General features: G+C 43.8%; 1 protein-coding gene across 1 annotated transcript; it reads left to right on the plus strand.

The window, feature by feature from the left end:
• Positions 1 to 7,142: 7,142 nt before the first annotated feature.
• schip1 (schwannomin interacting protein 1) lies at positions 7,143 to 20,211 on the plus strand. The gene is made up of 6 exons (XM_029772915.1): positions 7,143 to 7,351; positions 9,703 to 9,820; positions 10,404 to 10,601; positions 18,159 to 18,282; positions 19,088 to 19,181; positions 19,385 to 20,211. The coding sequence occupies exons 1-6, from the start codon at positions 7,158 to 7,160 to the stop codon at positions 19,434 to 19,436; spliced, it is 780 nt and encodes a 259-aa protein (XP_029628775.1). The 5' UTR covers positions 7,143 to 7,157; the 3' UTR covers positions 19,437 to 20,211.
• The last annotated feature ends 1,472 nt before the right edge of the window (positions 20,212 to 21,683 follow it).

Below are 21,683 nucleotides of genomic sequence, written 5' to 3' on the forward strand. Positions count from 1 at the left end.
ATAGTGGGTTATCGGTGGTGACAGAGTTTCCTATCCTCAGTGCAGTGGGCAGTTGGGAGGAGGTGTTCTTATTCTCCATGGACTTTACAATGTCCCAGAACTTTTTAGAGTTGGAGTTGCACGAAGCAAATTTTTGTTTGAAAAAGCTAGCCTTGGCGTTTCTAACTGCCTGTGTGTATTGGTTTCTAACTTCCCTAAAAAGTTGCATATCGCGGGGGCAGTTCGATGCTAATGCAGAACGCCACAGGATATTTTTGTGTTGGTTAAGGGCAGTCAGGTCTGGGGAGAACCAAGGGCTATATCTGTTCCTGGTTCTAAATTTCTTGAAAGGGGCATGCTTATTTAAGATGGAGAGGAAGGCATTTTTAAAATATAACCAGGCATCCTCTACTGACGGGATGAGGTCAATATCCTTCCAGGATACCAGGGCCAGGTCGATTAGAAAGGCTTGCTCGTTGAAATGTTTTAGGGAGCGTTTGACAGTGATGAGTGGAGGTCGTTTGACCGCTGACCCATTACGGGTGCAGGCAATGAGGCAGTGATCGCTGAGATCTTGGTTGAAAACAGCAGAGGTGTAATTAGAGGTGTGTGAATGTGAATGTGCTCTTAGTATGTGATGTAATACTATGATAGTGCTATTGGTTCTCATACAGCAGAACTCTCTAACACACTATGGGTTCATTCTTGGTCATGCTGCCAGTCTCTCTGAAGAGGCTCTCAGATTCCTGTAGCTTCGTGTTGAGGCGTGTCCTCATTGTACTCTCAGGTCAAACACACACATGTGACTCTCAGGGTTGTTGTCCTGGACATATCCACTCCACCAAACACCCCCTTCAATAACCCTCCCCTCTCATCTCTCTCACCTTCTCTCTCTCCATTCCCCTGATACGCTCCCCCCTCCTCCCTCTCCCTCCTCCCTCTCTCCCTCCTCCTCCCTCTCTCCCCTCCTCCCTCTCTCCCCCCTCCTCCCTCTCTCCCCCCTCCTTCCTCTCCCTCCTCCCTCTCTCCTGCTGAGCTCCTGCTGTGTTCTGTTGACTGACAGGGCCAGCTTGGCGTGACCTGTGTTTGAACTGTACCAGGGTTCAGAGTTCAAGTCCCCTATCAGGAGAGGAAAGCACCGCTGCATAAACCAGCAGGTCTCACATCTCAGATAGCAGACACGGAGAGGTTACAGAGACACACACACACACACACACACACACACACACACCACTGTGACCTAAGATATCTGGAGGGTTATTATTGGGTAAACTGTAAATACGCAAGGTCTCTTGTAAGTCCACCGGACAAAACCGTGGATGAAGGTTTGATTAAAAACAAGGGTTTCCCTAAGAACTGTGCACTGCAAAAGAGGGTTTTGAAGTAACTAAGGACCATAACGTTTAAGAACACACTCACACACGTTCTCAGTGGACATACTGACCTGATTGGTTGTTTATGTGTGAGGTCAGCGCTCACGCCTGGGAAACTCCTCCTGGTGAATCCTCTGTGCTGACTCTGAGCCAACAACACTGCCATGCTGATTTAAACTGCATTACACAAACTGGCAACTGTACTTTTGCAGCATTTGTTTCTTTTCTGTCCAACACTCACACACACACTCACACACACACACACACACACACACACACACACACACACACACACACACACACACACACACGCGTGCGCTCCCTCACATCCTCGAGCTCACGGGACCTGGCGTGTGCTGGTGAACAGGCGGTGCCTGTCTCAGACTGGGTGCGAGGCCAATGGTAAGCCCTCCTCTCCTCCAATGAAAGGCCTCCATTGTCCAGAGTGAGGGAGCGCTGTGGCGGAAGAATGAAGGAAAGCAGGAGAGGAGAGGATGGTAGAGACGGAGGGGAGAGCAGGGGAGGAGAGCAGGGGAGGAGAGCAGGGGAGGAGAAGAACATGTCTTATCAATGAGGGTTTTCACAAGAGAAAATTGCTTCTCAAATTTAAGGAAAAACACAATTTAGCACAGTGCCGTTCCTCAAAATCTAATTTAGGAGCTGCAGCACATTTCAAAGGACCAGGAAATGAAGTCATTTAACAGAACTTTGTGGACTGGGGGCGCGTACGACTCTCTGATAGATACACACATACACACACACACACACAATGTCAAACACTTCGGAGGGGAGGCTTTGCACACAAGTCATTTTGGTAACAACACAGACCATTGCAGGGAATGTTTGTTTGACGGAAAAGGAGAGGAAAGCTCTGTGGCGAACCTTAAATGACTGAGAGGAAAGGAGAGAGGTTAAAGTGAGAGAGATGGGTCCATTTGCTACCCCCACGGTCACAGACATCTATGTGGCGTACTCGCCACCTCTTTGAGAGGTTTATGATGCTGCCAATGATGAGATCTGAACCCGTTCTCTCTCACGCCTCCGTCCATCAGCGATGACGTAGTTAGCTAGTTAGTTAGCGGGCTTAACGTGATGGAAGGTAGTCCTGTTGGAAGGCAGCTGTGATGTGTAGAGGGGTTCTACTATGGTAGATGTGTTAGGGAGAGGATCGTGCTTGTGTTGTTCTGCCAAAAGAGGTCTGCTTACTTCCCATCTGAAACAGTTCAGAACAGTTCGTGAATATATTATGACAACATTTTGTCATGTTTTTTTGTGACGTTTTGGTCTTTGGCAAGGTTTTTTGGGGGCTGTTTGTGTACACAACATTTTTCCCGGAGGAAATCTGAAGTTCGGTAGCCGAAGTCTACGCCCCTTCGTCGGTGATTGGTCAACAGTAGGGATTCTTCAATTAAGTGTTTGTTGTCATTCAACGATAGATGACTCATTTTCAGGTTTTATAATTTTTTTTATGAATGTAGGAATGTATGCTATCCCTATGCAAACACAACACATACAAACACACACGCTCAAACTAAACCCCCACATTACAACCTGACATTCCAGTACAAATACCACCTACCACCTAACATAAGTATCCCCACCACCCATGAGGCTAACACTACAATGGCTACTGTCACTAACACCTCTCTGTTGTAACACAAGAGCCCTTGTCTGATATTATGGCAATTACAGCAACTCAGGAGCGCCTCCACTCAGCACTGACACCTGCTGGTCAGACAGGGAACAGCAGCACTCAGCACACAAATGCCATGCTGTGCCAAGCCCCCTCTTGTGGGTGCCAACAGAAGCTGTCTTCCTGGGCTGTCTGGTGTGTAGAAGGATTATGGGAGGGAGGGAGGGAGGGAGGGAGGGAGGGACTGTGAGATCACGAAAGAGAAAGGGTGAGAGATGGAGGTAAGGAGAAAGAGAACCCATATTTAGGCTTATTTATTTTCCCTTTTGTACTTTAACCATTTCTACATCGTTACAACACTGTATAGATACATAATATGATATTTGTAATGTCTTTATTCTTTTGGAACTTCTGTGAGTATAATGTTTACTGTTCATTTTTATTGTTTATTTCACTTTTCTATATTATCTACTTCACTTGCTTTGGCAATGTTAACGCATGTTTCCCATGCCAATAAAGCCCCTTGAATTGAATTGAAATGGAGAGAGGTTGAGGACAGAGTTAAAGAGATGGATAACATTCAAGGCTTCTGCCATCTTTGCCGTTGCTCTCATTCCCCTCACCTCCTTCCCCCTCTCCTCCACAGCCTTCTCTAAAAGCTCTCCTCTCCACCTCTTTCTCTTCCCCCTCTCCTCCACAGCCTTCTCTAAAAGCTCTCCTCTCCACCTCTTTCTCTAAACCTCTCCCCTCTCTCCTGTTGTCTGAAAGGCCTGCTCTTTGTTTGTGTGTGTGTGTGTGTGTGTGTGTGTGTGTGTGTGTGTGTGTGTGTGTGTGTGTGTGTGTGTGTGTGTGTGTGTGTGTGTGTGTGTGTGTGTGTGTGTGTGTGTGTGTGTGAGAGCGCTGAAAGGGTTTTTTCTTCCTCCCTCAGTGCCTTTAGAGAGGGTCAATATTTCCCCCCAGACACTCCTCATCCTCGAGGAGTCCCAGCCCCTCGGCACCAACACATACACACTGCACTGTATCTGACTCTGGTACCCATTTGACTTCCCAGCACTACCTGTAACAACAACAGTCCTGTAGTGGCCTTGAACAGTCTAAACTCTCCCACTGTGTTGTCTGTCTGCTGATAGGCCTGGTTACTGTGGCTGAAAACCCAGCCCAGGGAGTGTGAGAGAAGGCCTGTCTCTACACAATTTTCTACACACTTTTTCTAAGGCGTGTGCTCAGCGGGGTGCAGGGTGCCATTCACAGACGACTGGTGGCATCTTTATTGGGGAGGACGGGTCATAGTAATGGCTGGAACGGAATCAATGGAATATATCAGAGGGTAGTGCGAACGGCCCATACATCACTGGGGCCAAGCTTCCTGCCATCCAGGACCTCTATACCAGGCGGTGTCAGAGGAAAGCCCTGAAAATTGTCAAAGACTCCAGCCATCCTAGTCATAGACTGTTCTCGCTGCTACCACACGGCAAGCTGTACCGGAGCGCCAAGTCTAGGTCCAAGAGGCTTCTAAACAGTTTCTACCCCCAAGCCATAAGACTCCTGAACTTCTAGTCAAATGGCTACCCAGACTATTCACATTGCCTGCCCCACCCCCCTCCACACCACTGCCACTCCCCAGACTGAAGAAATCACAGCAGTTTTACGGTCTCCTAACCAATTGTGCTACTATGTGTTTTTTTCGCGTTATTTGTAACTTATTTTGTACATAATGTTTCTGCAACCGTATCTTACGGTAAAAAAGAGCTTCAGGATATCAGGACAGCGATCACTCACATTGGATTAGACAAAGATTTTTTCAACAACAAGCAGGACGCACGGGATGTACTTCAGACACCCGACAAAGCCAACATTCCTGTCATTGGCAAGAGGAAGAGACGCAGGTACAGAGGGCACAGAGCGGGGTGCCTCGTAAGGATCCGCAGACGGCGAGTGGGAAATCTGCCTTTACCGTCAATATTACTTGCCAACGTGCAATCATTGGACAATAAAGTAGACGAGGTACGATCACGAATATCCTACCAATGGGACATCAAAAACTGTAATATCTTATGTTTCACGGAATCGTGGCTGAATGATGACATGGATATTCAGCTAGCGGGATACACGCTGCACCGGCAAGATAGAACAGCACACTTCGGTAAAACGAGGGGGGGAGGTCTGTGCATATTTGAAAACAACAGCTGGTGCACGAAATCTAAGGAAGTTTCTAGATTGTGCTTGCCTGAAGTAGAGTATCTTATGATAAACTGCAGACCACTCTACTTGCCTAGAGAGTTTTCAGCTATACATTTTGTGGCTGTTTATTTACCACCACAGACAGATGCTGGCACTAAGACCGCACTCAGTCAGCTGTATAAGGAAATAAGCAAACAGGAAACCACTCACCCAGAGGCGGTGCTCCTAGTGTCCGGATACTTTAATGCAGGGAAACTTAAATCAGTTCTACCTAATTCTTCCGATGGCATTGAGGAGTACACCACATCAGTCACTGGCTTTATCAATAAGTGCATCGAGGACGTCGTCCCCACAGTGACTGTACGTACATACCCCAACCAGAAGTCATGGATTACAGGCAACATTCACACTGAGCTAAAGGGTAGAGCTGCCGTTTTCAAGGTGCGGGACTCTAACCCGGAAGCTTATAAGAAATCCTGCTATGCCCTCTGACAAACCATCAAACAGGCAAAGCGTCAATACAGGACTAAGATTGAATCGTACTACACCAGCTCCGACGCTCGTCAGATGTGGCAGGGCTTGCAAACTATTATAGACGACAAAGGGAAGCACAGCCGCAAGCTGCCCAGTAACACGAGCCTACCAGACGAGATAAATCACTTCTATGCTCGCTTCGAGGCAAGCAACACTGAGGCATGCATGAGAGCATCAGCTGTTCCGGATGACTGTGTGATCACGCTCTCCGTAGCCGATGTAAGACCTTTAAACAGGTCAACATTCACAAGGCCACGGGGCCAGACAGATTACCAGGATGTGTGCTCCGGGCATGTGCTGACCAACTGGCAGGTGTCTTCACTGAAATGTTCAACATGTCCCTGATTGAGTCTGTAATACCAACATGTTTCAAGCAGACCCCCATAGTCCCTGTGCCCAAGAACACTAAGGCAACCTGCCTAAATGACTACAGAAACAGCTACTCTCTGTTTATCATATATACATAGTCACTTTAACCATACCTACATGTACATACTACCTCAATCAGCCTGACTAACCGGTGTCTGTCTGTAGCCTCGCTACTGTTATAGCCCCGCTACTGTATATAGCCTCGCTACTGTTATTTTTCACTGTTGTTTTTATTTATGATGTTTTTATTTCTTTACTTATCTATTGTTCACCTAATACCTTTTTTTTTACTTAGAAATTGGACTGTTGGTTAGAGCCTGTAAGTAAGCATTTCACTGTAAGGTGAATACCTGTTGTATTCGACGCACGTGACAAATAACCTTTGATTTGATTTGTTGTCATCTATGTATAGTCACTTTAATTAACTGTACCTACATGTACATACTACCTCAACTAACCGGTGTCCCCACACATTGACTCTGTACCGGCACCCCCCTGTATATATTGTTATTTTTTACTGCTCCTCTTTAATTACTTGTTACTTTTATCTCTTATTCTTATCTGTATTTTTGAAACTGCGCTGTCGGTTAGGGGCTCGTAAGTAACCATTTCACTGTAAGGTCTACACCTGTTGTATTCAGCACATGTGACTAATAACATTTGATTTGATTTGAACACATGGTTTCCATTTGTTTGACACCAATCTATTCACTTCATTCCAGCCATATGAGCCGTCCTCCCCTCACCAGCCTCCTGGTGTCATTAGCACATATGAGTGTTCCTCCGGGTGGGAGTGTGTTAAGTGCTACCAAGGCTGTCTGGGTCAAAGGTGGGAATTCCTACTGGAAAGCAGGCCTAGGAGGGAGGCATGCTTATAGTGCAGGGATGCTCTGTGGTTTAGGGAGGTGTGTGTTTGACTGCATGAGCGTCTGCGTGTGCAAGATGGAGAGCGAGAGAGTGACCGGTGAAATTGTGTTGGACTATCTTTCTCACATACATCTGCACCACCTAGTGGTGAATATTATAACAATATTGGTGTCTAGAGCTGTCCACATGTTTGACAGCCTGTCCATTTCCCTCCTCACAACATGGTTACTGCTAAACTCATGGGGAAGTCTTCAGTCCTATTATTAGCCTCCTTAACCCTCTCCTCTCCCCTCCAGGCCCAAAAGAATGAGAGGGAGTCCATCCGGCAGAAGCTGGCCCTGGGTAGTTTCTTTGACGATGGGCCGGGTATCTATACCAGCTGCAGCAAGAGTGGCAAGCCCAGTCTGTCCTCACGGTAAGAGACATCATGTGACCTCTATCATAAACTGTACGTCAATCCCACAACGTCAACAATACACACAGACACAAGCATGTACACAAACACAGAAGCACACACACACACACCCACACACACACACTACTGCCCTATGTACATAGACATGGAATCACTGGTCACTTTAATAATGGAGCACTAGTCACTTTAATAATGTTTACACAGTGTTAAACTCTTTTCATATGTACAGTATATACTGTATTCTACTGTATTTTAGTCAATGTCACCCCGACATTGCTCGTCCTAATATTTATATATTTCTTAATTCCATTCTTTTACTATTAGATGTGTGTGTATTGTTGTGCATTGTTAGATGCTACTGCACTGTTGGAGGTAGGAACACAAGCATTTCGCTACACTCTCCATTACATCTGCTAAACGTGTGTATGTGACCAATAAAATGTGATTTGATTTGACACACAGTGCAGTGCTGGCACAATTACCACAGAACTGTGTAACCGACAGTTAATGATGAAGGCCGTTATGAATGACATAACCATTATAACCGTTTAAAAACGGCTGCCTGAAGACAGGACGGCCGGGCATTCGTGCGGTTGAGTGCGTTTCCGCCGTAACATGGACTCTTAACAACGTGAAGTTTCTTGCTGCAACAAGTCAATTAGTCCTCGGTAGACTAGGCAACGCCCCCCCACAATGCAGCAGCAGCACACGTAGAAATAGAATGAATAGAACGAGGTTGGAACCGCTCACCTTGACTGGTAAACTCATGGATGCACTCGCAATGGCTGCCTGTTATTGTGATGCAATACTTTCCATGGTAATGTAGAATGTTCATTCAAATGATGTTCATTGATGTGGCTCATACAATTAATTGAATGTTTTTTTTGTAACGTCAGTTGAGTTGAATCAACAAATCACAGCACATATTTTATTTCATTCCTGCTTTGCTCCTATGGTTACACTCACAATGGCCGCCAGTTCAGCCATTATGCCATCATTGACTACATAACTGACTATTCATTATATTTCTATGGCAGCACACAGAGCAGAGTAGAGGAGAATATGTACAGACACATCTTCTGGGGCCATTCGAACGGTTATTACGGTGACCGCGGTCATTTGGCTGGCCAATTACGTCATCCAACATTCCATGTGACTGTCACAGCCGTGCCCACACGCACACATACAGACACAGATCAGTTTCACCCTCAGTCCCAGTCCCTGTTCTTGAGAAGCAATGACATCGCTCTCTTTATGCGTGTGGGCACTGTCAATAGAGTGAAATTACAGGTTACTGGACTACTCTGACAGAGTCAGATTTGACCTTTTTTTTCATGCCCGCAACTATGTCTATCTCCTGGAACTCTGTAGGGCCACCTCCCCAACACAAACAGACTCCTGCTCTCTCCCTCTGAAACCACTGTTCACTGTTGAGAGTAAGGGACATTTCCTCTTTCTGTCTCTGCATCCCGGCACTGTGGATTTCACTTCCCAAAATGCACTCCTACACACACCATCAACCTTTCTGTTAGCAGCCTTCCATGATACACACACATACAGTCATACACACGAAGACACTCGCACAGTTCATTCATCTGAAACTATGATATATGCATATCAGAATCCTCACTAAAGCAGCTCTTATGGGGTGCACTCACTGATGGATAAGTTAGGTACTTCCATGAACTGCTTAACTAATTCCAATGATCATTTTGATGCTCCTTCCTCTGAAACTACCAATCGATTACTCTGGTCTGGTTAAATCTGGACTGATTGGATCCAGGCTGTTTAATCGATCAGGTTTTCTCTACATGTGTTTGTAATTACTGCTTGAAAGAAGCCGATTATTGATTCAGAGTGGTTTGATCCAGATCTTACAGGACTCAGGTCTTCTGAGGTCTAGAGAGCCGTCGGAGTCTAGCTGATTGGATCGAACCCAAGTTAGAGCAAGAGAGAGGGAGGAACAGAGTAGACACAGACATACTTCTTAATGCTATGGAAGGCTAGCCACTATTACAGTTCTATCACAGACACGTTGAGACATCAGTGGAGAGTTAGAGGAGGGTTCGGCCTGACTGGAAAACTAGATGGGACTGTTATTGAGTTTCTTCCTCACCAGCGGTGCCTAGGTGCATGTTATCTGGGTCAATAAAAGCCTACAAGCAATTATTGCAGAGCGAACTTTCCTTAACCCATAGAACTTTCTCCCCTCCGTTAGCCCATAGTAATGACGCATCCTCTCCTCCCTCCCCCTCTCTCTCCCCCTCTCTCTTCCTCCCCCTCTCTCTTTCTCCCCCTCCTCTTCCTCCCCCTCTCTCTTCCTCCTCTTTCCTCTTTCTTTCTCTCTCCAGGCTGCAGAGTGGGATGAACCTGCAGATCTGTTTTGTCAACGACAGCGGCAGCGACAAGGACAGCGATGCAGACGACAGCAAGACAGAGACCAGTCTGGACACACCGCTGTCCCCCATGGTACAGACCGACCACACACACACACACACACACACACACACACACACACACACACACACACACACACACACACACACATTAAGAAGAAATATGTATTCTTAGAGAGAGAGAGAGAGAGAGAGAGATCTGCTGTGTGATTCATATAGGTAACCCTCAGTGAGACTGTCTGAGAGAAAGAGAGAGGGACAGATTCAGTATGAATCAGAGCGATAGCCCTGGGTTAGCGTGTGGGGGAGAGTGAATGGCCATGCTCACGTTTTCTGTCCCGTTAACCAATACACCGGCAGCAAATGAGGGTTGAATATGAACACGCTCTCTGATAGACATGAATGAGTGGCCACTCGGCCTGTCTGACAGGCACAGACACGGTTAATAGAGGGAGAGAGGGAGAGCGGGAGCGAGGAAGAGAGGGAGTTAATCCCAGTATTTATAACCATCTGTTATAGCTCTGAGCTGTTTCCCTGTCTGACCTCTGTGTTCAATTAATGACCTATCAATGACTACACTAGAAGAACGAAGAGCCAATGGGAATAAACCACTAACTTTTCCTTATTTCCACTCTCCCCACATCCCTGTCCCCCAGTCGAAGCAGAGTTCGTCCTACTCTGACCGGGACACTACGGAGGAAGACAGTGAGTCTCTGGAGGACATGGACTTCCTGAGCAGACAGAAGAAGTTGCAGGCCGAGGCTAAGCTAGCCCTGGCGATGGCCAAACCCATGGCCAAGATGCAGGTGGAGGTGGAAAAACAGAACCGCAAGAAGTCCCCTGTGGCAGACCTGGTCAGTACCGTCGCTATAGGCAACGGGCCTGTAACCTCAGCCCCTAGTCAGTGTTTCTAACCCCAGGTCTTTTCAGAGCAAACCATCCACACTGGTCTTCTTTAACACCCCCTCCTTCTCCGCCCCATTGGCAGCCATAGTCATGATTATTTTAACATTCTCATCTGCATCAGTGCCCCCCAAGCACACACACACACACACACACACACACAGAGAGAGAGAGATACACACACACACACACACAGAGAGAGAGATACAGTGGCTTGCGAAAGTATTCACCCCCTTGGCATTTTTCCTATTTTGTTGCCTTACAACCTGGAATTAAAATAGATTTTTTGGGGGGCGGTTTCTATCATTTGATTTACACATGCCTACCACTTTGAAGATGGAACATATTTTTTATTGTGAAACAAGAAATAAGACAGAAAATATTAAAACTTGAGCGTGCATAACTATTCACCCCCCAAAGTCAATACTTTGTAGTGCCACCTTTTGCAGCAATTACAGTTGCAAGTCTCTTGGTGTATGTCTCTATGAGCTTGGCACATCTAGCCACTGGGATTGTTGTCCATTCTTCAAGGCAATTTTAGTCTCATCTGACCAGACCATCTTCCATATGTTTGTGGAGTCTCCCACATGCCTTTTGGTGAACACCAAACATGTTTGCTTATTTTTTTCGATAACCAATGGCTTTTTTCTGGCCAGTCTTATGTAAAGCCCAGCTCTGTGGAGTGTACGGCTTGTAGTGGTCCTATGGACAAATACTCCAATCTCCCCTGTGGAACTTAGCAGCTCCTTCGGGGTTATCATTGGTCTCTTTGTTGCCTCTCTGATTAATGCCCTTCTTGCCTGGTCCGTGAGTTCTGGTGGGCGGCCCTCTCTTGGCAGGTTTGTTGTGGTGCTATATTCTTTCCATTTTTTAGAATGGATTTAATGGTGCTCCTGGGATGTTCAAAGTTTCAGATATTTTTTTATTACCCAACCCTGATCTGTACTTCTCCACAACTTTGTCCCTGACCTGTTTGGAGAGCTCCTTGGTCTTCATGGTGTCGCTTGCTTGGTGGTGCCCCTTGCTTAGTGATGTTGCAGACTCTGGGGCCTTTCAGAACAGGTGTATATATACTGAGATCATGTGACAGATCATGTGACGCTTAGATTGCACACATGTGGACTTTATTTAACTAATTATGTGACTTCTGAAGGTAATTGGTTGCACCAGATCTTATTTAGGGGCTTCATAGCAAAGGGGGTGAATACATAAGCACGCACCACTTTTCAATTTAATTTTTTAATTTATTTTTTGAAACAAGTTATGTTTTTAATTTCACCAATTTGGACTATTTTGTGTATGTCCATTACATGAAATCCAAATAGAAATCCATTTAAATTACAGGTTTTAATGCAACAAATAGGAAAAACACCAAGGGTGATGAATACTTTTGCAAGGCACCCTACACACACACACCAATATCTCCTCCTGGGCAGAAGATGTTACTTATTCAGTAAAGAGGGGGTGGTTGGGTTCGGGCAATCTATTATTCATATCCCAGAATGCACTGGGTGACGTGTTTAGGGATGTTGTCGTGCCCAGCAGTCAGAAGAGATGAGTTTCACATCTGAGGCCCTGTCACTAAGCTAACACACTGCTGTACTGAACACAGGGGCAGATCTGAGGCCCTGTCACTAAGCTAACACACTGCTGTACTGAACACAGGGGCAGATCTGAGGCCCTGTCACTAAGCTAACACACTGGTGTACTGAACACAGGGGCAGATCTGAGGCCCTGTCACTAAGCTAACACACTGCTGTACTGAACACAGGGGCAGATCTGAGGCCCTGTCACTAAGCTAACACACTGCTGTACTGAACACAGGGGCAGATCTGAGGCCCTGTCACTAAGCTAACACACTGGTGTACTGAACACAGGGGCAGATCTGAGGCCCTGTCACTAAGCTAACACACTGGTGTACTGAACACAGGGGCGGATCTGAGGCCCTGTCACTAAGCTAACACACTGCTGTACTGAACACAGGGGCAGATCTGAGGCCCTGTCGCTTAGCTAACACACTGCTGTACTGAACACAGGGGCAGATCTGAGGCCCTGTCACTTAGCTAACACACTGCTGTACTGAACACAGGAGCAGATCTCAGGCCCTGTCACTAAGCTAACACACTGGTGTACTGAACACAGGGGCAGATAAGAGGCCCTGTCACTAAGCTAACACACTGGTGTACTGAACACAGGGGTGGATCTGAAGCCCTGTCACTAAGCTAACACACTGCTGTACTGAACACAGGGGCAGATCTGAGGCCCTGTCACTAAGCTAACACACTGCTGTACTGAACACAGGGGCAGATCTGAGGCCCTGTCACTAAGCTAACACACTGCTGTACTGAACACAGGGGCAGATCTGAGGCCCTGTCACTAAGCTAACACACTGGTGTACTGAACACAGGGGCAGATCTGAGGCCCTGTCACTAAGCTAACACACTGCTGTACTGAACACAGGGGCAGATCTGAGGCCCTGTCACTAAGCTAACACACTGGTGTACTGAACACAGGGGCGGATCTGAGGCCCTGTCACTAAGCTAACACACTGCTGTACTGAACACAGGGGTGGATCTGAGGCCCTGTCACTAAGCTAACACACTGGTGTACTGAACACAGGGGCAGATCTGAGGCCCTGTCACTAAGCTAACACACTGGTGTACTGAACACAGGGGCAGCGCCATGCTCAGATAGCATTAGCTTTAGCGCTACTTACGGTACACTATACCTCTTTAGCATAAAGTGGGCAGACTCACACCGGCTCATTATTATACGGATGTGCATTTCCTGGGTACAAGTTATCAATACATTATTTATAGAAATATACAAGAATGTGAACCTTTTCTAGTTGATTTCAGCCCTACCAAACATATATAGTCAGAGTGCAGGCTGGCACCAGGCCAGTGTGTTAAGCCAATGGCCGTGTGTTTGAGTGCCAGGGGCTCTTGCGTAAAGCCACTAATGACAGGAGAAATGAGGGGAATGTGTGTGAGGAGATGTGCTTTTACACCATTTACCACGCTTTAATCCACTAAAGCCATGTGACCTTACAAAGAATTTACACAACAATTCACACAACACTCCCACCAAGAATTTTTACCCATTCATATCATGCCTAATCTAAGAGAATACTGATATGATGAAATACTTGGGTATTGTTGTTGGCGGTATCCTTATTCATATTGCCACTAACCTCAGTAGCCACGACTCATCGAGAAACCAATCCAGTAATATAACTGAGGGAGGAAACTCCACCTCGGACAAACACAATGAGGCCAAGCACATATCATGACCAAAACACTACCAATCGCGGTGGCCGGCTCTCCCCGCATCTCTCACTCTCTATCTCTCTCACTCTCTTTTCTCACACCCCTGTCTCTCTCTGTGTGTCACTGACTTACGTGCTCCCTCTCCGAACTGAAACGGTGGCCTATGACAGAGGGGAAACATGACCACTAGTGCAGTTGCATGGGTTCCAATGTGAAAGTGAAAGAGGAGAGAGAAACTGTGACAGGAAGAACCAGCTGAGCGATCACGCACACTCACAAGTCATACAGCAAAAGTGCAATGAAAGGAGCACATATTTATAATGAGTATGAATTCGAAGGGCAGAAATGATTAAATATGAAAGCATTAGACCTCTCACAAAAGGCTTCAGTCATACAAAAGTTATACTTAGATCCGAACTGGTTCTCTATCAGATTAGTAAGAATGTCTCACCCTATGTTGAAGAATGTTCGTTTTCCCTTTATTCAGATTACAACCTCCCACTTTCAATAATTTGAAAATGAAATAATCTTCAAAATATCACTATTTTTTAAACAAGCCATAGAAAGTTGGTTGCAATTTCAGTTTAATCCACCAGAAAAGACAGAACAAATAATACAACAAATATTATGGTTAAACTGAAATATAGTAATTGATTTGAAAACATTATTTTATGCAACAATTTTTTTTAAGTATAATCTTTGTAAATTATATCATAAAAAGGACTGGTGGAGTTATGTTACACATGCAACTAACAAAAATAGATGGAAATTTCTGCTCTACCAAAAATTACAACCAACTAATTGCAGCATTACTGCAAAAATGGAAGAGGAAAGTGGAAGGTGGAAAAAGGAACAATTCTGATAAAAAAAATATACCAATTTAATTTCAGGACCAAAAAAATGACAGCTGTGCCATATAGATTGCAAAATAGTTGGGAAGAGATTTTCGATATACAGATTCCCTGGCACATGGTTTATGAACTGAACTAAATTATGCCGGATTCAAAACTTATAATTGTTTTATTTAAATTATTATACAAAATTATTGCAACCAATAGAATGTTATATATATGGAATGTTTCATATATATATATATATATATATATATATATATATATATATACATATATACACAGTGGAAGTCGGAAGTTTACATACACTTAGGTTGGAGTCATTAAAACCACTCCACAAATTTCTTGTTAACAAACTATAGTTTTGGCAAGTCAGTTAGGGCATCACCTTTGTGCATGACACAACAATTTTTTCCAACAATTGTTTACAGACAGATTATTTCACTTATAATTCACTGTATCACAATTCAAGTGGGTTAGAAGTTTACATACACTAAATTGACTGTGCCTTGAAACAGCTTGGAAAAGTCCAGAAAATTATGTCATGGCTTTAGAAGCTTCTGATAGGCTAATTGACATCATTTGAGTCAATTGAAGGTGTACCTGTGGATGTATTTCAAGGCCTACCTTCAAACTCAGTGCCTCTTTGCTTGACATCATGGGGAAATCAAAAGAAATCGGTCAAGACCTCAGAAAAAAAGATTGTAGACCTCCACAAGTCTGGTTCATCCTTGGGAGCAATTTCCAAACGCCTGAAGGTACCACGTTCATCTGTACAAACAATAGTACGCAAGTATTAACACCATGGGACCATGCAGCCATCATACCGCTCAGGAAGGAGACACGTTCTGTCTCCTAGAGATGAACGTACTTTGGTGCAAAAAGTGCAAATCAATCCCAGAAGGATTGTCCCGGAAGGACAATTATGTGGATATATTGAAGCAACATCTCAAGACATCAGTCAGGAAGTTAAAGCTTGGTCACAAATCGGTCTTCCAATGACCCCAAGCATACTTCCAAAGTTGTGGCAAATGGCTTAAGGACAACAAAGTCAAGGTATTGGAGTGGCCATCACAAAGCCCTGACCTCAATCCCATAGAACATTTGTGGGGAGAACAGAAAAAGTGTGTGTGCACAAGGAGGCCTACAAACCTGACTCAGTTACACCAGCTCTGTCAGGAGGAATGGGCCAAAATTCACCCAACTTATTGTGGGAAGCTTGTGGAAGGCTTCCTGAAATGTTTGACCCAAGTAAAAAAAATTAAAGGCAACGCTACCAAATACTAATTGAGCGTATGTAAACTTCTGACCCACTGGGAATGTGATGAAAGAACTAAAAGCTGAAATAAATCACTCGCTCTACTATTATTCTGACATTTCACATTCTTAAAATAAAGTGGTGATCCTAACTGACCTAAGACAGGGAATTTTTACTAGGATTAAATGTCAGGAATTGTGAAAAACTGAGTTTAAATGTATTTGGCTAAGGTGTATGTAAACTTCCGAATTCAACTGTGTATATATATATATATATATATATATATTTATCCCAGCTCTGCAGATTTTGCTGCGAAGAGACAGAATCATTAGATCATTTATTTTGGTACTGTCCATATGTAGCTTGTTTTTGGTTACAGGTTCAGGAAAGGCTGAAGAATTGCAACATTTACCTGGAGCTAACTCTGAAAATAGCACTGCTGGGTGATTTGAAAAGTCATAGTCAATCGATCAATAATATAATAATACTTTTAGCTAAAACATGTATCTTTACTTTACAATCTGTAGAAACTATGAGAATAGAAAGGTTCAGAACTTTTGTGAAACATCACAGCACAGTTGAAAAATATATGGCAAATAGAAATCAAAACTGGATGGTGTTAAGAGATGGATGGGAGGGGTTGAATGGAGCTGAAGGGTGGGACTAATAACAACAAGATAACAAATGTAAAATATACTGTGTCTGTAAAATGTATAGAGGTTCAGAACTTTTGTGAAACAGCACAGTTAAAAATATATGGCAAATATAAATCAAACTGGATGGTCTTCAGAGATAGATGGGAGGGGTTCAGGGTAGCTGAAGAATGGGATTAAAAACAAACGAAAGATAACTATTGTAAAATACATTGTGTCTGTAAAATGTATATAGTATGTATAAGCTGGAAGTAGACGCGTAAGGGTTGTTGTCCATTAGTTTACTCCAATAAGGGGAGGGGTGGTAGGGTTAAGGGAAACCAATAAAGATAAATATATTTAAAATATTTATATCAGGGATTGAAAATGATGCAGACAATTACATTGGTGGAAGCTACAATCTATCTGCAATATTAAAGTTGAAAAAAAAAAAAATATATATATATATATATATATAAAAGGACCACGTTTTCTCACCCTGAGACACTTCCTTAAAGGGAAGAATGTCAGACCGAGAGAGAGGATGTATTTGAAGGAGATGCACACAGATAGAAATAACTTGAACAAGGGATCGAGGGAAATTCTCATACCCAGCGAGGCTGATGAAAATGATGCTTTGTGATTCACCTTGGTTACTCTCTAGGGTTAATGTCAAACCTGCCCCTATGGAACCCAACAGGGTGTGGTGAGTGACATACAGAGATGGAGAGAGAGAAGGGGAGAGGTGGATGAGAGGAAGAGGAGCTGAAAATCTTGAAGGAAACACAAATGACATCACCACAGTACAAGGCTGTGTGTTGATTTGACAAGAACAAACAGTCAAAGAATTCAAGAAGACAAAGAGAGAGCGTAGCTTACTGCCAGGAGCATAGCCACGGGAAGTAGTTTGGGGGTGTGTGTGCTGCAATTTTTTGGCTGACGGGGGAGATGGTGCTGAAAATAATGCTTTTCCCGCAATACAGGACTAGTAAAGGCCCAGTGCACTACTTTTTCACACAATTAAAAATATTCTGATTATTCAGTGGGTGATGCAGCACCCTCAGCACCCCTACTTCCCGTAGCTATGGCCAGGGGGAAGGAGACAGAGTTGTTTCCTGTAGCTCTCTATGACCAGGGTCAGGTCAGGGACCACTGCTGTACTGTATATTGCTGTGACAGTTAAGTTGCGAGGCTGACCCCTGCTGAAGAGATTGGGCTTTGCATCATAATACCTTCAGTGGCTGGATTTATTTATGAGATGCAGATTAAATTGAAATGACGCCTTTCCTCAAGAATCTGCCTCATCTTGCACACGCAAACACACATAGGCCTACACACACTCACACCAACATACACTGCAGTGTCATTGGATTCTCTAGTGCCCAGGAATCCATATCAGTGAGTGTACATATGTGTGTACTTGCACATTTCCGATGTCCTGTAGGTTTCTGTAAATGTGTGTGTATTTCTAACTGGGGATGTGTGTGTTTCTCTCTAGCTGCCCCACATGCCCCACATCAATGAGTGTCTGATGAAGAGGAGCCTGAAGACTACAGACCTGAGGGACATGACCCTGGGACAGCTACAGGTTATAGTCAATGACCTGCACTCCCAGATAGAGAGTGAGAACCACACGCACACACACACACACATTTTTGTTTTATCCTCGTGGGGACCTAAAATTGATTTCCATTCAAAATCCTATTTTCCCTAACTCCTAAACCTAACCCTAACTTTAACCCTAACCTTAACCACTAAACCGAACTTTAACCCTAACCTTAACCCCTAAACCTAACCCTAACCATTAACTGCTAAGCTTAAAATATCCGTTGTCCTCGTGGGGACGTGGGATATTTCCCCAAGAGGGAGAATTTTCCTTGTTTTACTATCCTTGTGGGGATTTTTGGAGATTTCAGGTCCCCACGAGGATACACACACGTGCGCACTCGCACACACTGTTAGTTAGGGTATCTTTCATATTGAAAGTCATTTCAGACAATGTAAGTTGGATGCATGTGTGACAATACTAGTGAAAGATGAACAATACCTCACCTTACACAGAAATCCCCCACAAAAATGTTGCTATAGAATCTTGTCTTTTACTGGCATGGTTTAAAAATATGCTCCGTTTGAAATCTGTGTCTCATATGACTTGGGGCTGGATTCAACCCGTATTGCAGAAGTATCGCCGGAAGATCCGTGTTATAGCTTGTTTGAAATTATATATAAAGGCAATGTTCCCGCGTTTGCGGAAACTGCATTCACGGTAACCACTGCATATGTCGGCTCAATCATAAATAACCTTTACATTTTAATGCAGATCTTCCGCGATACTACCGCGATATGGATTGAATCCAGCCCCTGGTGTATGTTAGTGTTCTAATGGTGTTGGTTTTCTACCGTTGTTCTGATGTTTGTCTTCTCTAGGTCTGAATGAGGAGCTGGTGCAGCTGCTGCTGATCAGGGATGAACTGCACATGGAGCAGGATGCCATGCTGGTGGACATAGAGGACCTGACCAGGTGGTGATGCTTGCTAACACACACACACACACTGAGACACACACACACAGCCTCCTGGACTATGACCGCAAACAGGCCAGGAATGATTGGGGGAACTCTGTCTTTGGGACAGACGTTTAGCAGTGTGATACATTTGCATGATTTTCATACAGCAGCAGCTGATAAAGAACAGTTTGTCTAATCATCATTTTGTTTTTACTCAGGCATGCTGAGAGCCAGCAGAAACACATGGCTGAGAAGACACCATCCAAATGAGACACCCCACCCAACCTCGCACCCTTCCCATCCCTTTACTCCACCCCTGCCCCACTTTGGTCCCCGTGCCCTGCCCCATGTCTCTCGCTGCACCCCCACTGCCTGCCCCTCTCACCCTCTCCCATGGTGGCAGCAGCCAGAGGAAGGCCACCCTTTCATTTGCTTCTGTGGTTGTCCCAGCGCTAAAGACAGAGCATTTCCTGCTTCCTGGGAGAAGAGGAAACTGATTGTGTGTTGTCATGGATACTGTCCCGGCTTCCTGTGCAGTGATCGGCCTTGCTTCGCTATTGTTTATTTTTAACTTTTTACATTCGCCACTAAATTATAACTGTCAATACAAAATGGTGGAGAAATAAATAAATAATAGTGAGAAATTAGTAGAAAGTCAGTAAAAAAAATGTAAGATAAAAACATTGTATAAAACTATGAAGACTAATTTCAAACCATTTTAAGTTGGAAGGTAATTTTTAAGTATTTCAAAGTTGACCTCTTTTTATTCTGCACAAATGGTAGTTTTCAACTGAGAAATGTTTATTTGAAGGTGCTAAAAGAGTGTAAAGGTAACATGCCTGCCTTGTAGTGGAGTTGTAGCTTTTGGTAATACGCTCACTCTGATCGGTCTTCAACATTTTGTGAATGTTGATTTTCTGACACTTTAAATGAAAGGAATAAATGTGTTAATATCATTTTCATCCTATTGTATTCAGAATTTTTATTTGAGGGAAGAAATGTTTATGTACAGATATGTAAAATAAAAAATAAACTTTGTTTCATATGTTGTGGTTTGGTGTGCAGTCTGTAAAGAAAAGTGGACAGAGATGGACATGTTATTGTAAATATTATAAGTGCATACTGTATGTCCATATGGCAAAAACACAGTACATCAACAGTACATTTATAACTATTTTATAATTATGTAATACTAGTACTGACAAGCGCATTGCAGGATTTTGGAAATAATTGATACATTGATAACCATACCAACATCACTGCCACCTGGGAAGAGAAAAGCTGATCCCTCCACTGAATCGTTTATTCAGAGGCAACAACAGTATGAAGGATGCATATGTTTTTCTATTATAATATTTTTCCAGAAACAGTCAGCTTATTTTAAAGAGTAGCTGATGTTAAGCCTTAGGCCTAAACTAGCTCTGCGCTTTACTGTGATTGTGGTTTTGAAAGGTCTGATATATCAATGGTCACAACCACAAGTATCATCCACTTCTGTGAAACTCTCCCCGGCAGATTGTCACACCATGGCCACTCTCTTTCTACAGGCCCAGTGAGAGTCAGTCTTTACAAGAAGAGGAGTACTTTCTTAACTAAACAGGCCAATGGTAGACATTCAAAATGCCAGGGTTCAAATTGTGTGGGTGTGCAGGGGTCATGGGCAATCCCATTACAATTTAGTCATTTAGCAGACTATCCAGAGTGACTTAATGAGTGCATACATTTTCGTACTTGTCCGCCCCAATGCCACTGTCACAGGGGGATTTATGCCTGATTTAAGATGAAATCCTCAACCATGTCACTTTGTCACCTTTTTTTATCTCTTGAGATGAAAAAACATACAAATGGAAGAATATACAAATTAGGTGAAATCTTAAGTAGTTTTTTTGTTTACAAGTTACATCTCAAAAGGCACTGAATTGGTGGAAGTTCCACTTTATTCTGAACCCTGTGGGTCAATCAAACATTGAGAAATTAAACCTGTTTCATATTTACATTGTTTTTCGTTCATACGAAATGTATGTTTATGATGCACAATTAAAAGCATGTAAAGCTTTGCAGAAACAACTATGAATGTCGTCTAAGACAACCAGCCTTCTAAAGAAGAGGCTAAAGGCTACTTACTACCCACCCACAATAGCTCTAGGCCTATAGCAAAAACATTTACAAAAAGTTTCTAACATTATTCTTTGTGTCATCTGTCTATTTTTGACAATTACATAGGCTAGAGAAAATAAGCAGCAAAAATGAAACATTGAGATCGGAATGCATGCATGTCTCACGTAGTTTTCTGGCAATCGGTGCTGCAGGTTTTCTGGATAGAATTGGGCTACGCAGTGAGATGCTACCCACAATCAGTGGGAGAATGTGACTGTCAGTTATATGGTTTTATTGCATTAGTTTAACTATAATGTAAAAATATATATATATGTATTGTATTTTTCATTTCTAGGCATTGGTTTCCTCGTGAGCCGACTCATGCAAATCGAAACGAGGGCATGACTCATTGGCCTGAGT

The sequence above is a fragment of the Salmo trutta genome, chromosome 13, assembly GCF_901001165.1.
Source record: "Salmo trutta chromosome 13, fSalTru1.1, whole genome shotgun sequence".
NCBI classification, from domain to species: domain Eukaryota; kingdom Metazoa; phylum Chordata; class Actinopteri; order Salmoniformes; family Salmonidae; genus Salmo; species Salmo trutta.